This window comes from Diadema antillarum, unplaced genomic scaffold (assembly GCF_040938485.1).
Source record: "Diadema antillarum isolate AM-2024a unplaced genomic scaffold, OU_Dant_1.0 scf00000089, whole genome shotgun sequence".
In the NCBI taxonomy this organism is placed as follows: Eukaryota; Metazoa; Echinodermata; class Echinoidea; order Diadematoida; family Diadematidae; genus Diadema; species Diadema antillarum.
The window spans coordinates 250,622-268,249 of NW_027270978.1; the positions used below are offsets into that span (position 1 = coordinate 250,622).

The 17,628-nt window shown below is 39.8% G+C and overlaps 1 protein-coding gene across 1 annotated transcript in view; it reads right to left on the reverse strand.

Moving 5' to 3' along the window:
- LOC139718140 (cadherin EGF LAG seven-pass G-type receptor 2-like) overlaps window positions 1-17,628 on the reverse strand; it is a 168,677-nt gene that overhangs the window by 89,914 nt on the left and 61,135 nt on the right. Inside the window, exon 3 of the mRNA XM_071629623.1 lies at window positions 6,013-6,633. Coding sequence (XP_071485724.1) covers window positions 6,013-6,633 — 621 coding nt within the window. The remainder of the gene's footprint in view (window positions 1-6,012; window positions 6,634-17,628) is intronic.

Here is a 17,628-nt window from a genome sequence, read left to right on the forward strand (position 1 = left end):
CGAGATACCTAGAAACCACTTCATGAAATGTTACAGAGCATACAATTCTTAGAGAAATTCAAAGTTTATTTGATGAAAATTGGCTGTAAAATGGCTGATTGATATCCAAAACAAAGCATTTCTAATAAAAGGTGAGACCCACCCCTTATTAGAATTACTTTGTTTTACTTTGGGTTTTTTTTCTTTATATCTCAGCCATTTCAAAACTGATTGTCATCAAATAAACTTTCATTATTTCATAAGAGGTTTCTCCTTATCTCACAAAATCATCATCAAAAAACGTTGGAAACCTGAAGCCCCATCTCAACCAAAACTGTACCATCCCTTTAAATATGTTTTTGCAGCCATGACATGATTTTCAACCATTAACTGAGAGAGAGCCATCTCTGCCATAACCTGCATTACTTTCCCCTTTACTTTCCCTGCAGTAGGCAATTCATACTTGTATAGAGTACAGCTTGCCCATAGATTAACCTTATCATCACCAAAGGCAAGACTGCCACATGCAACAAGGAATAAACAGCTATCAAGAAAGGTTAATTGCTCACTTCAAATTTGAGATCAAACTGCCTCTGTGCTCCATAATGAGGGAAAAGAAAAGAGTTATCCACATACAAGGTAAACAAATTTCATATTTGTTGTTGTCAATGGACTACTGTAAATAAAAGCAGCAACAGGATTAATTTGAACTGCCTTCATGAATTTAGGCTGTTGAGTTTTTCATGTTGAATTTCATATTAAACTATGATTTTGCATCTAATGTGAAAAATTGTATTACATAGTAATCCAAAGCCATATGGATAGCATGCTCTTTTTTCAATGTAAAATACATAGCTCCATAGGCACTGAAGGCTGGAATTGAACATGAAGGAAACATAAACATTCAAGGGTGAAAAAAGTACATCCATATTTTCTTGCAAATTTTAATATGATTGAGAATGTTTGGGCAAAACAGTCTACAAAGACCTAGAGCTCTCATATCATCAGGTGCTGATAAAAGTACTTGCTGAGAAAAAGCAATCACTTAGCTTTGTGCAAGATAGCACGTCTGTGCGTTCGCAAACCCCTGAAAGAACATATCAAACCTCTCTTCTCACTTTCAGATGCTCTTGCATTCCTACAACTAACATACAAGTACACACTGTATGGATGATGAGTCACTTATTTCCAACTACGCGAGGATGGAGTGCAATCTACGTGTGGAACAGCGTGTGGAACAGCATGAGGTCCGACGCTCTCCAACGCGGTTAGACGGGGTCAAAGAGGGCTCCCTGCTGGTCTTCTGGAGTGTGGGTTCACTCGAAGGGTCCGACAGCGGGCTATTTGTATGTTGGCATGTAAGCCAGACACGTCCCTTTCACAAACCCTGTGTCAATCACCCCTTAAATACCTTGGCTGGACTTCATAAGAAAATACAAACTGTGTGTATTTTGACAATTTCCCTCCAGTCCACTGGATGGAGTTATAAATGTATTCAAGAGTCGTGCGTGGAGGCTGCTCAGGATTTCCTGCCATTGATAACTTGACGGTGTTAAATCATAGCAAGTGACTCAAATGAGCACTTTAAGACTGTTTAACCCTTGAAGAACTTGCCACAAGTAAACCTGATAAAATGTTCATCCTGTATGGGCAATGTAACCCAAGACAAAACTAAATGGTCTTCAATGGGTTAATTTCTGACATAGTATGTAGTAACATACATGGTTTTTGTTGTTGTTAATGGAATATATTCCATTTAAAGTAAACTCTTGTATCTTAAAGTTAGTACTAATGGCTGGTTTCACATGCTTGTTCCCCCAATATCTGTAGCAGTGACTGGACTTCCTTTTCCTGTAAGCATACAATAGATGTTGTATGGTTTCTTCTAATCTTAGCTTTCCATGTGATGTATGGGGAAAGGAAATGAAACTCAAGTGCATAAACAATAAATCTATCTTTACGTCATTATTTAATGTTTAGTGCCAGGGCATAGTTCACAACATTGTGATTTAGAAATGTCATACTCATTTGTCATTCATATAATCTTTTTAATTATTATGTTCAGGCACATCAACTTAGAAATACAACTAAAACAAAAATAAAAACAAGACCTTGTTTGTTTTCTTGAAAGGTTATGCAGGGCTGTCATCATCTCTACTGGCTTTTATGCCATGCAGTCGACTTCGTTGCAGGTTTTAGGTGAAAACTGAACTGGGGCCTCACACAAAATCAATATGAAGATTGGCTACCGCTGGGAAACCGTCGGCACACACACACCAGACCTATAATATCCAATTGGTATCTAATCCCCATCCCTGTGATATGCATACGTATCCCTCCCAATCCAATATTGTGTATGATCCAGCCACAATCAATATCGGGGGGGGGGGGGGGGGATGAGGATTTTACTTCAGTCAATATTTCCCAGGATTTGGGTTGATAATATCCATAGAATATGCCTCCTCCTCTCTGGAAGTCTTTTTTGATTAATCCTTCAGCTATCAGGGCAAATCCCTTATCCACAGGGAAATCTTGACATGAGCTTCTCAAAACTTTTGCATTTTTGCTGCAAGTTAAGACACTGGTATAAGTCCTGACCTATGTCTCTGATTGAAGGCCGTAGAAAAATTAACATAGCACAGAAACAGTAATATAATCAGAGCTGTTTACTCACTGTACTCACTGTAAACAACTGTGGAAATCTACTGATGGAACACACTATATGCAGCTTCTTCAGCTGCCTGAATACATGTATGTATATATATATATATATATATATATATATATATATATGCACATGACATATGTTTGTACATAAATATACATTAAATTAACGTAGCACAGAAACATTATATGTGCACATATATATATTAGGTTTTTATTATATATATATATATATATATATATATATATATATATGTGTACATTACATATGTTTGTACATAAATATACATTAAAAGCTACAAACAATGTTTACATGAGTTTATAAAATGTGCTACCATATAGCTGTTTTAGCTGTTTCCTAAAATATGCCACTCCAAGTAATCATTGGGTGTGACAATATTGAATAAACATATCTCAATCATTATTTACTCTTAGCCCTTTGCATGCTAAACCTGGCATTTTCTTCATGATGTCTATGAAACTTTTAGAAACATGTGGGATAATGGTAGAGGGATAGTAAATGAGAAAAACTGAAAATTATGCAAATTTCACATATGTTTCAATGCTGAACATGTTATGACACCAACAATCACTTATCACAGGTGATTCAAACTGGAGAATCATTGATTTAAAGCAAAGAGAAAAGTAAAGAAAATTGATGAATCTTTCATAACTTTTGGCACGATGCAACCACCTACTGTCCTCTTTATATATTTAAACCTTTGAATGGCACTTTCAGTGCACTTTCGATCACTCTCATTGGTCTCATTGCATTTCATTCAGGATTCAGCTGGCAGCCAACTACGAGAATCAGATAGATCAGGGAATGGCGGAGAAAATATTACACGAGGAGGAGGATGCCCTCGCTTGCTGATGGCGTGACTTCCAATCCGTTTTATTCGTGTGATTTGCGATGGGCTGGGGACTTGTTTATTGCATTTGACTGCCGCAGCAAGCGATCAAATCCATTTACGAGGGCGCAGGGTGGGATGGGGGCTCTGTTCAGACTGCCTGATAATCCATCCTGGGGAATAGTGCGCTCTGAATCTGGCACACTCAATTTGAGTCTTCACATTTCAAAATGCTAAAACACATAGACACATTCTTTCCTTAGCATTCTCTTTGTTTTTTAATCACAAAATTTATTTAATAATTTTTCAAAGAGCTGAAATGAATGCAAGAGTCAGATATAAAAAAATAAGCTAGATTATGACAAATATTTTGTGGGAATGTGAAAGGAGGCAATAAAGATCAGGAATTAAAAATCTGCTTGGCAGAGAGGGAGACAGTGCATGGGAAGTATTGATTTTCAAGTGCATGTAGAGGCTTGCATGCCACTGATATATTGGTACCTTTGAGCAGGACTACATTTTCTATTACAGATTCCTAGTATAACCATTAATTTTCTTGGAAACCACTTCATTGGCACTGACAGCACATGTTCCTTGTGGTTCTTCAATCAACCAATAAAAAATGATGACAAGAATTTTTAGACAGAGGTTAAAAAAAAATTTTCTACAATTAGCCATGCTGTCAAGAAGGTACACAAGCATTTCATATAAAGATGCCAGCCTCACGCTTAACTCTCATCTATACAGGACAAAGTATTTTATCAGAGCCATCAAAATTCAGGCAAACATATGGCAAACACTGCATTATGTAGATCATGAGGAAACAAGATTCGGAGCCAGTAACTGCAGTTTTACGGTCCATTTGCTCTTGTACGGTTTCGTCGCCCTCAAAGGCTTGACAAATTACTTCATCACCCATTCACCGTGGTGTCAAGCACTATTACAGGTTATTAGGACTGTTCCTCACATAATGGATCCTTACAAACCAGCGTACTGACATACTGACTATACACTCCATGGCCTAGGCATTGTACAGACATCAAATCTTCGCTGGCAAACTACTCGATACATCTATATTGACACATCAATGATGTGGACTTGTTTGAAGTCCTCATCTACATGAGAACGCAAAAATTCTTGCACCCACATTGGGAATAACGAATTCTTCATGTTGCAGCAGATACAACCATTACAAAGTTCAAAAGGTCTCCCTTTTTTCCCCCAAACTTCATAGACTTGCGATTGTGGTGCAGAATATAATGGATCACTACCCCACCTTGTACTGCACTTTAATCGGTAATGACACTTAATCTGTGATCAGCCCATTGACATTGCACTCCCCCGATGATCAAGTACTCATTAAGCCCGAACTTGAGCATACGGAGAATGCATCACTCGCCAGCATCAATGGCAAATATTGTTACGCCAGGCACGGGCCTGAGAAATTAACATGGCAGGCGAGTTGCTCACAGTGGTTGTGGGCATTCGCATATCTGATGTGAACGTGGCTCCACAGAGCCTAGGTTTTGGGTTGGATGCGCTCTAGTGCGAGCAGTTTTCCAGCCACGAGGCACGATTTGTTAAGTGAATGGGTGCGTCACGTTTTTCCCCCGGACCTGTTGGTGATTTATTGTTGTCTTACCCAATGTACAGATGCTTAGGGGATGGGATGAGGGGGGGGGGGGGTGAGGGGGGAGGAGGGGAGGGGTTGAGAAAGTGACCACTGGAGCAGGGTGACTTAAATTGATTAAAATTGAATGACCAATTAGCATTTCGTCAAGCCTACAGCAATGCACGTATATAGGTAAGAATGCTGAGCATCCTCCGCTAATATTCCTCCGTGGAACGAACTCAAACAACTACTGAAAATATCTCAGAGAATGTTTGGTGAAAGACATCTGATCTGCGACTTCATTCACGCCACACAGAAAAGAACAGAATGTAAAGATGAAATGAACTGGTGTCATTTGAATTCCTGTCAGTCAGTGACCTTACCCTTTCGTATCACAAGCTTCCAGAACTGTCTCAAGGTGGTTGTACGTGGAATGATTTTATATCTTGGAAATCAGTAAAATTGAGGCCAAGAAATTGAAGTAGAATGTTCTTCTACTGATTATGAACAACAGCACATTATGCTAACTTTCACTGCAACAACGAAATGATTCCTTTCCGCTGACCCTCAGTTGTTTTTGTACTTTTGGCTAATTCCTGCTGATCATACAAACATTGGCAATTCAGTCTCCTGTTTCATAAACAACTGTGAGAGTCCAAGTAGGTTTGCCAAAGAGGAACAAAGCACCTGTTACATCAGCATCAAGAGGTCCTAGTTAGTATTTAACCCCAGAAGACCAGTATTCAACAGACTGAAGGTCAGATCTTGTCATCTAAGCGTGTTCATGTCTGATATAATTAGGGAAACCAGTATCTACTTTATCACGTTGACAAGCAGCTTGGATTTTCCAGCAGCTAAGATTTCCTGTATCCACTGGAATGACATAGATATTACAATATTCCTTACCTATGAACCCCTCCTGGCACAAGCAAGTGTATCCGGCCTCTTTCTGGACGCAAACTCCGCCATTGGCACACGGGTTGGAGTAGCAGAAGTTGATCTCCGTCATGCAGTAGTTTCCAGTAAATCCTGGAGGACAGTCGCACTTGTAGATGGTCTCTGGGTGGATGGAGCGGAAGATCACCGACGTCGTGGCGATGAACCCACCCGGCGTCCAGAACGTGAGTGGGGCAATGCAGTGGTAGAAATCGCTGCATACCTCGTTCAGGCAGAGGTTGTCACCGAACGGCAGCACGGTGGCGCCGAGCGCCTGCGAGAGTTGGCTTCGCTTCAGGTACACCCTCTCCTGGAGGTACTGGGAGCTGAAGAAGGAGCCGTCGGGACGCTGCGCCGCAAACGTGATGTTCAGGATCGCCGTGTCCTCGTCCTTGATGCTGAAGAGGTAAACAAGGTCCTGGTTGGCCGGGATGATAGCCGCAAGGGCCTCGATGAACTGGATCAGCTTTGGGGACAGGAACTCGTTGGACTGCATGTTCTCAACCTGGACTGTCACACTGCTAAACAACATGTCGTGGGTCACCATGATCATCCGGAATTTGCAGGATGCTGTCGCAGGGTTCAGACCATCTGAGAGGGAGACACAGGAACAAAATAAACATAAATATAGATCTCATTGAAAGAACAGGGGCAATGTAAAAGTTGCAAATTTGTCATTTAAAAGGCTTTCACATATTCTGCAACCAAAATAAACAATTAAGTGTGAATACTATAAGGGCTAAAATGAAGGAGAATTTTTCATTAACAATAATAAAATCACAAAAGCTTTGATACAAAAACAGCAAAAGTTTTAATCAAAAGACACACCAATTGACATTGTTGCTTTTAATCCATCAATCATATTGCTTGAAATTTCCAGTGTAGCACTTTGGAAATTTGTTTAAAGCACGACATTACATTCCTTAGCATTGCTTCCCAGCTTCCTACTTGAATAATGATAATAATGATATTCAGTTCTCAGAAATGCATAATACCATAAGATCTCTATGCATGCATACAAAAACAAAAATCACACAAAAATTTCAATGTTGAAACAACATCATTCTTTGACCATTTACACAAGCAGAGAAAAAAATAATTAGAACCAGAACTGATTTTGAAATTGTAAACAGAATCACAATGTTCATAAATCCATGCAATTAAAGAACATACAGATCATTTTTGTTGAGACATGGTACCTACTAGATAATCTAATCTTCATTTCCCACCCAATCAAATAACATTTTGAATGTCACATGGATTCTATTCCAATGAGAAACTCACACCGCCCTTTATGTCCCCATGAATAATAGAACAGCCAGTCCCATATAGCACCAGGCTATAATGTATCCCCTCTAGTCAAAATGTGATTCAGCCACTACTGAATAAGTGATTCGGTGGAACTTTCACTCGATGCAGACGTGATGGGTATGTTCACAGATCTGCGTCGGGGGAGGTAACAATTCTCTAGCCAGAACGTGGCCCAATTTGCCCCAGAAGGTGTGAATTTCACAACTCCGTGAGAGGCACTGCGAATCATGAGATTAATCGCTGTGTAACACAGAGACAAAATGGCTTCCACATTGGATGAGACTAGCATGATAGAAAAAGCCATTGCTTGTCACCATTTAGTGGTCATTGTTTCTTGTATTTTCACTCAAACTTTCAAAACCAGTGGCTTGTTTTGAAAGAAAAAAGAATGTCCTCAACTCAAATACTTGCAAAGGTAAACCAGAACATTGCTTATATATAAGTGCATATCTGACACATAGTCGACTGCAAACAAGATGGCGACTTAGTGTGGCCAATTAAGCATGGAGACAGCAGCTTTATATTACTGCCATGATCAAGCAACTGGTATAACAATGTGACGATAATACGACACGTCTGAGTCAGATGTTCCTGATTACATTCAAGCTCAAATCTATGCCACTTTAATGGATATATATGCGCGAGGCTAAGTTCGCTCCTGGAGTGCATTCTGTGCTGTACGGAATAATGAAAGATGACAGTGCCACGATGGCCACAAGAGCAGCGGAGGTACTATCAATGGCTACAGTGCGGTTCCAGCTGCTGGCGCAGAGCACTCTCAATAGGGTGCCTAATATGCATGAACATTCATGGAGCGAGTGTATTGCGCCCTCGGGCACCTCCTTCAAGCCAGGGGAGGCTAAGTTCGTACACTTAACCGCATCAGAATCGACTCTGCCATTTTGGGTTAAAGATATTTCTCTTCTTCTTTTTTTCCTCCCCCATCCCCATCCCTGCCCCCCCCCCCCCAAAAAAAAAAAAAAAAAAAAAAAAAATGTGGGTTGTAAACACAAGCCACTAGCTAAAAAGAGGTTATGAGAGCACTTGGGGTACGATAAGGCATTGCTAGGAAAAGTTTTAAAGGAGTACGCTACAGAAAATCCCTCTGTTGGCTTGTCTGCAGTAGTTTATAGAAATGCAAAGTCAGTGTGAATGCAGTGCTCTGCCTGCTACTGCCTCGACCGCTTTTAACTCTCTGCAACACTTGCCATGCTCAATCTTTTCCATATAGCCCACAGGCTTGAGGGATGATGAGACAACTGTAGATAGCTATGGCAAAATGCCCTACACCCTCTCCCTACTTAGTTGTAGTCATTCAAAATAAATGCCCAGTGATGCAAAAGCTGCCACCGAGCTGTGGTGTGAACTGCATATAAAACACGTCACTCGATAAGGCATGCATAGGCATATTCTTTGTTCCACTTCAATCCGAGTTCTTGCGGCAGATGAATTCTACATTGAAGGAATATGCAAGTTATGGTGTGTTTTGTTTTGTTTTGTTTCTTTCTCACTTTTCAAGTGCACGGCATATTCGGCAATCAATTCAACATGCAGTTACATGCGATATGGGAATATCAATGATGGGATTTATGGCAGCTATAAAGTGGGTGCCGAGAAGCTGCGGCCAGTAACACAGCTGAAATGATGGCTGTTCTCTCCTCACTCAATCTTGTGCGTTGTATGATTCATGACAGGAGAATTACATCCCCTTGCGCTGCTTTTACACACAGCCGAGTACATGCACAGCATGCTGATGGAACACCCATACTACAAAATCCATCAGATAGGGCGTATTGATATTAAAGATTCCCTCTGTTGGAGAAGGACGATGATGCCGCAGTGATGAAGACCATGTGAACACTCGTGATGCTGGATGAGGAGGATGAAGATGAGGATGCTGGCGATGGCGATGGTGATAATGACAGCAAGGGTGATAATAATGACAGGAGGATGAGATAGAGGAGGATGAGGATGGAGATGACAATGATGATGATGATGATGATGGTAAGATGATGTTGTGATGGTGATGAGAAGGATGAGGGTGATGTTGACCATAATGATGACAATGAGGAGGAGGAGGAGGAAAAGGAGAATGAGGAGGATGAGATGGACTTATTCTTTTTAAGTCATATGAGAATACCCCCTGGGGAGAATGTTATCTTGAAATCAAAGTAGCAAGACAATAAATCACAGAAACTTTGCTGCACAATCAGACACATATGGGATTTATTGCCATATGATTTTCCATGAGTCATCCACCAATAATGTCCTGTAGAGAAAGCTTATGAGCTGTCTTGGAAATATGACATCACTTGCATCAGGCTTCTCATCATACCTTCAGCATACTAAGGGATGGTAATGTTTGAATTTTCTATGAACAAACACTTTGTCCACCCTTCTATCAAAAACACTCAAAAATGTTCCTCCAAATCTTCCATGACAGGAAAATCAGATTTAGACAAGAACATAAAATTAAGAAAACCCCAGTTTCTTTTCTTTCTGAACTCTATGACTAGTGATGCAGAATATCAACTCAAAACAAAAATAATGGCAGCAGTTGAGATACGGTACCTAAGTCTTGTACATGAGGAAAATGTTGATGTACGCAATTTCTGTCAATGGTTTAAACCTACTTCACATCAGTTCCCACCAACATGTCTTTGATTACTATGCACAACTGCAGGTGCTTATGCCAGCTAGCAAACTTCCGCATGCACAAGCATCAAACCAACGAAGTGCATGGGGGAGGGGGAGGGGAAGCAGTGTATGTCTGGCTGAATTTGACTCGCGCAAACACAAACTCAAGGAGCATTCCTCAAGCCGGAGAGCCACGAGAGGGCTGATTTATTTATCCAGCTGAATGGATCTAATATCATGCATCCAAAAGCAGAGAATTTCTGATTTTGGCAATGCCCTCTCCAAAGCTGTCCCCAGCATCAATCCCCGACCACCACCCCCACATCAGGCAGCGGGTCACAGAGGTTCACATCACTTCACATTCACTTACGATCATATTTTGTGTGAAAAGTCATGGAAGTGGGGGATGAGAGTGCCCCTCAGGAAAAAAACAAAAGCAAAAACAGTCACCCCACGGATTGGCAGCTGATCGTGGGATGCTCAATTTGGTATTTCGCTTCAGTCTAATAAACACACCATTAACAGCAGTAACCCAATTCTGGAAGCTCTCCCTGTTTTCAACACATTTCATATATAATAGCATTCCATATCAAAACAACATGCATCAGGCCTAACATTACCTTACAGCTTCAGCCTGTCTACAGGTGATTGAGCTATAATTCTATGGCGTTCCTGTAATCTCCTTCCCTATTTTATTTAAACGTTTTTTTATGTCTTCCAGCAGCCTTATATCAAAAGAGAATTGTTTATCCCTCAAACATATATGTGGGTTCAATGCCATATTGGTTTGCAACCATTTCTGAAAATGATCTTAATAGCAATTTGTACTGGGCACCTCTATGCATAACTCCAGTGGTGAGGATTATCAAAATGTCATACGTGTATGCGTCCACACCTTCCCATAATGCATTTTGTCGCGGATGTGTGGGACATGATATGCAGACGTGACAACATCTGGGGTGTTGCTGTAAGTGTTTGCATGGACTGTTTACACCGTATGTTCATCACCCATGGGTACTAAAGGTATTTTCCAGGATTTTCTTCTCGGCACGGTGAGACAAACCTCTCGCCACTTCGGTGACGAAAATTACATCACAGTTCTGTTGTTCTAAACATGTGCTTTACAACTAAATTTGGCAGAAAAAACACATCACTGACAACACTTCTGGGAGGAGGTGCACAAATAGAAGTCCATTTCAGATGTATAATTTTTTTAAAGCCTGTGACATTAGATAACAACTTGCCTTGCCTCGGTCTGCAAGTATCAGCCCAAATTATTATAAAGTAGGAGCAGATTGCCATAAAAAGTAATGTCTGCTGAACTACATCTGGTATAGAAAATTCTGAATGCTCGTTATGCTCATTCAGTGGCTAACTGTTGAGAGATCAGTTTTACGATTACCTATTTTGAATATTTTACCAGACAAATCTCAACTCCTGCACACTTAGAATCTCGCTATGAAGAGAGATAAATCAGTTAAAATCTATAAAAGTAACTTACTCTCGATTATATTTTGAGGCAAAGAATTTCATCTCTCTCTATCTATCAATCAATCTATCTATCCATCTATATCTTTTTCTCCATCTTTCTATCTCTCTTGCATAGTAAGAATGCCCTTCTTAACCTTGAAAGTTGAGTAGTTAAGCCCAGGGTATTACATGCCATTCCCGAACTTTGCTACACTGAGAAAACACTCAGAAACGAGGGAAAAGAGCAGGGCAGACTTTTTTTTTCTTTTTTTTTTCCGGGGAAACATTATTTGTAATGAATGAAAATAGCTCTGGCACTGCCTGAATTAGTGGGTTCCATGCGAGGAGTAGTCTCGATCCTAATTCATTCCAATTTGCTCATGAAAAAAAAAGTATAAATGAGAAGAAAAAAAAAACCTCACTCTGAGCGAGAGCTGGGCTGATCATTGATCCTTTCCTGGCGTGGATTCTACACACATCATCCACACAAATGTACACCCAGCAAGCCATTACATACCTCATTTACTATGCTGCGAATTCGGGAGGGGGGGGGGGGGGGGATAGAAATTAGAAACAGCTATTGTAAGTATCTGTTGCTCTTCTACCATCCCAGTAAGATCTCAACCATTGCAATGACACATAGGTAGAGTACAACATTTGAGTTCCGTTTGGGTGGAGAAGTAATAAAGACTTTGAGATGAAAGGAAATACCCTTACTTCTTTGCTGCTTGCACAGACTGAGTTGCAGTTGTGTTATGGCATTGATTTTGCTTCGAAAGAAAATACTCAGGTTTGTCTTTAATCGCTGATTATACAAACTTCAACACATATAAATGGAAATGCATCTAGTGATTGTAAAAACAAAACAAAATAACAAAAAAAACACAAATGAAATTCATCAAAATTCATCCAGACCTTGCATAAATTTCCATGACCATCACATCTGTTTTTTCATATAATCTAAGTAGAATATATAACAGTCTAAAAAAATGTTTTAATCTGAACCAAAACACACAGCTAGAACTCCTATTACTGACCCACACCTATTACAGTGAATCTGCAGTGCCCCATATAAACCTGATGGATTTTTTTAACAAGTTTAATCAGACTTGCACAGCTAAAAAATTACCAACAAATAGAGGCATCTAATTACACAGATTTGAAAAAAAAAATCTTTCATACACAGAACCACTTTACTTTAGCATTTGCACACTAGATGGGAAACAGCTTTAGCACCTTGGTTGATCCTCAGACCACAACCATCATTGCTACACGAACAGCCCCTTGCAGACCCCTTAATGCACTGCTTTTGAACCCTAGTATGTTAAATGTATTCAGAGCAAGATATGATGCTCAATATTTAATGGAAATGGTGGGACAGGGAAGAAACAGGCCCAAGTAGGCAACGTTCTCATTCTATCCCCCCCCCCCCCCCCCCCCCCCCCACTGACGGCTCCTCCGAAAACCGCCTCGGCTATCCCATGCATACTGATCAGGAAAGAGATATGTGCCGCCGAGGAGAAGCGCAAAAGGGAGGTTAACGGAGTGAGGTTTCCCATCAGCCAAGATGGGCTTGCCTCTCCTCCATCGTTTTCGACTCATTTCCCTATCATTCAACCCAATACGCAAATTCATTCCGATTGATGGCAACGGGACCAAGAGCGGTAAATACCACAGTTTGACGAAAGCGTGGATGCACTCACATTGAATAAAGTAATCATTCCTAATTTCAGCTAAGTTCATTCTATTCATCAATCAATGATTCAGTTTTCATTAAGATCATTGTGGGGGGAAAAAAGGAATGAAATAGATGTTTCAGAGTTGATTACCTTTACAGGTGAATCTTGCAAATAATGATTGGACACTTTTATTATGATGATGTGTTCTTTCTAATGTTGTTCCAAAAAGGGAGAACTGAAGATAAAAACATCTGGGCCCTGTTTTATCAAGATAAAGCTAGCGTTGATTTTGAAATCAATGCTAACTTTATCCAATTTGAAGTCTGCTATAACTTTAAATCAACTGCAAGTTTCCGTTTTACCAAGAGACTTAGTTAATAGTCGATTATAGTTATAGCTCATCACCATGACTTAATTATTGATTTAGTCAAAACTAAAAACACGGGACGAGGCTGGTTTCCGGTACTGTCTGCTTAAAAACAAAACAATACATTAAGCAAAACAAACAACAAAAACATGATTGCTGCCATGGCCACGGATTCGTAGTCTGCTAGTGCGACGCAGTATACAGCCGCTGAATTAGAAGTATTAAGTTTGCAACAAAACCGCAAAATACGCCGTTTTGCGTTGTATTGAAAAAAGTAGGTCGATAGATCTAGCACATCCCGAGCTCAACGAAAATCTGCGTACGCGCGTACCGTAAAGATTCCACATATACTTAGGATTATTAAAACACTCACGTATTCATTGGAATGGATCTAAAAACGTACAGTAACTGACTGTCCAAGGTGAAGGTCTTGTAGGCCTACCACTATGCATTGTTTCAAGTCCTGTGTGTTTAAGTGTAGGATTATGGAAACTTGTGAGAGTGTGGTGACTACAGTAGCTTGTTTTTACCTCTACGGCACAGGGGCTTTGTAAAGAATAGATCGCGAGTCTACATCATCAACATGTCAAAATTCTAGATCGACTTAGACGCTCTAATCAGCAGTACGCCACTACGTGTTACGGTAAGTACAAACGACTCGCTGAACGTTATCTCAAGTTACTGTCGTACTCGGTGCTATATAGAATTAAACTCTTTATTTTCTGTATATGTCTACTGAACTCTTAATTAGTATCTATTGCCGAACTAGCTCTACGTAGGCCTACGCACGTCAGAAATCACTGGTTTCCTCGCATATGGGTTCTTTGGCAAGATATGCATTACACACAGACGCGGTTCCAGTCACAGTACCATACTCGGTTACTTGCTTGCTGGTGATAGCTTGATTGGCGGGCAGGCGGCGGGCCGAGGCGCCGGGCACGCAGGCTGGGATTGCGACTGCTGTCGAGGGTGTTTGCGTGCAGCAGTCGCGTAAGCAATGCGTGCCGATCGTGAATTTCATGCTAGGAAAAGACCATAATTACATGAAAGAAATGCAACAAAATGTTAGAGAAAGGTGAGCAGTTAACAGACAAACATTTGTGATAAGACCCCAGCTAGACTAGGAAAGTGTGACAGTCACCTTTCTTCTGTAAATTGCCTTACAATTGAGTCTACCTAGACTGTTTCTACTTAAAGTTGATATTTATCAACTGTTAAGTTAATCATAGATTTGGAGCGGTTGAGAAAACTTATGTGTTGATTTTTTAGGAAGTTGGAGTTGATGCAACTCTGGGTGTCTTGATAAGATGGACTTCAAGTGGATTTGGAAGTTAATCATACATTAAAGGGATAGTACAGTATTGGTGGAGATGAGAATTGGGTTTTTAAATTTTTGCGAGATACCAAGAAAACACTTATGATATAGTACAGAGCATACCATTTTAAGAGGAATTCAAAGTTTATTTGATGAAAATCGGGTTTGGAATTACTGAAACATCCAAAAACAAAGTAAAACAAAGCGATCGTTACAAAGTGTGGGTCCCACACTTTATTAGAATCGCTCTTTTTGGATATCTCAGCCATTTCAAAACCAATTTTTATCAAATAAATGTTGAATTCCTCAGAGAATTACATGCTCTTTCATATTTCATATGAGATTTCTCATTATCTCACCTAAAAATGTTAGAAACCTGAAATTAGGTCTCAACCAGAACTGTACTATCCCTTTAAGTGGACTTAGAGTTGATTTGAGAGGTTAATCATAGATTATTTTGACTTAACGTTAAATTTATCTTTTGATAAAACAGGGCCCTGATGAAGCTTCTGTCATTACAATAAGCATTATGCAAAGACAAAGCTTTGGCTAGGCATCAACTATTGCATTATTTATTATGATAAATAATGCAAATGAACAACAGGTGCCATTTTGATTTAATTTGGCCAAAAGTCAGACAAGTTTTAATTCTTGCTAAGGATTTGGAACCCAGTTACGTGAAAAGCAAATCAATCTGCTGCAAGGGGACCCCCCCCCCAAAAAAAAAAAAAGAGATGCAGTAATACGATCTTTACGCAGATTAATTCAACAAACACTTCCCTTATTGATATTTTTGCCCTTCCAAAACAAGCCGACTTTCTTCTAATCAATATCAGACAAACATGAATTGCACGAATATGACTCACAGCCAATTCATACTCTCTGCGCTCCACAATACTCTCGTCCAAATCATATTGCTGAAGTGTGAGACTGCATGTGGGCAGTTGAGAGAGACTACAGTTAATTTCACTTTTCTTCTACTTTTCCATCTCTCTCCGTCAATCTGTCACTTCTTTCTTGTTTTATTCCATATCACATTACATCTTCAGTTAATGAGAAAACTGGTGGCTACAATTCCTGTACTACCAGTGATCAATAGCGCAAAGAAGAAGTGAAACGCTGCACGAAAGAGAATGACAAAGATGACTTCGTGTTGGTCTATCATTTGGGGGGGGGGGGGAGACAGCTTGGTTCTCCAATAACCCTAGAGTGACTCCGTGAAGATTCCAAGACGCTTACTGAAAGGGGAGCTTGATTCTATCACGTGATGTACTACAGGATTTATTATAATTTATCATGGTTTTACTCATCCATACACACACTGATAAATACAAACATAGATACAAACACTGCATGAAATGATGAAAATCTCATCTTTGTGCTTCATCCTCATCTTGTCCACATGGTGCATGGTGGGAAAAGTTCATCAAACCAGGGAGGTGGAAGAGAGACCTCCCTGATCAAACTAAGTATATAGTATATAAAAAAGCAGGTATAAGATCAACATCATACAAGCATAGATAAGCAATTTGCTGGTGAGATGCTTCTTATCCATCTTTCATATTACACATGCTTCATTCATAGAACAGTTCATGCATAGATTTTAATCAGAATCTTAGTATTCTCTGTCTATCTCCACCCATAAATCAAAATATCTGTTGAGATATCTGTATGACTATCTTACTTTTTATATTACATATGTGTACAAATATATTCATATTTAGCATCAATACAAACACATCAAAAATGTGAAATGAGAAATTAGTTTGTATGTTGATTATCTTTCCCACATACAAGTCCATATCTACCAATTTGTTTATATCTGTTTGTCTAGCTGTCTGTGCGTGTATATTCTCTATCTATTCATCTATTCTATTCTATTCTATTCTATTCTATTTCATTCCATTCCACTCTATTCTGTTCTGTTTGATTCTATTCTATTCCATTCCTTTCCATTCTATTGTGTCTGTTTACATATCTACTCTGCATCTGAAGCCTCAATTATTCAAATTGGTGATCTATATCCTTAATACTTTTAACACTTATTCTAAAAGCAATCAAACAATTTGGGAAATACATTTGGCATTGAATTTTGAGAGTATTTGAGAGAAAAGTAAAGCTTTAAGTCTTTGCATGGTTCATACCTGGGCTAAATAGAAAACTGTCACCCTATAAAGACACAATGTCATTTTAATTGACCCAGCTGAGACCCTCGTAAACTGCTCACCATTTCTCATGCATAAGGTTGACATTGGCAATTAAAAACTCAAAAGGGGACTGCCTTTAATGACGGTACTATGGGGACCGCATTTCCTCTCATCAAAGGTATGTTCGCTCTCCGACGTCAAATCAATCAAACATCATCAGCTGAAATGGCATTCTAAATGAGGGGGAAAAAAAACACACACAACAGATCTCCCGAGCATGCACTTCACGCTTTCCTTGAGACACGGCGTCCAAAGGCCACAGGCCAATCGCGGGGCATTTCGAAAAACTAATTCGCGAGTGTCGGAGTTGTGTCAAGAAGCTGTAAGTGGCCGAACCATCAAAGCAACGCCGCCGGCGATGTGTCACCCATTGCCCGATATTTTTCATTTATCATTATTTATCCTTCTCCAATGTGCTCTTTGGTTCTGAAGTATTACCTCGAGAGAAGAGGTGAATCACTTGGCGTGGCATCCAAATCAACTGTTCATTTGGGACGGTAAAACAAAGGTTTGATAAAACCCAAAAATATGGAACATACCCAACATGACCCGAGACATTCATGATGAGATATAATTAATTCATGTGCTCCAAGGGATAAA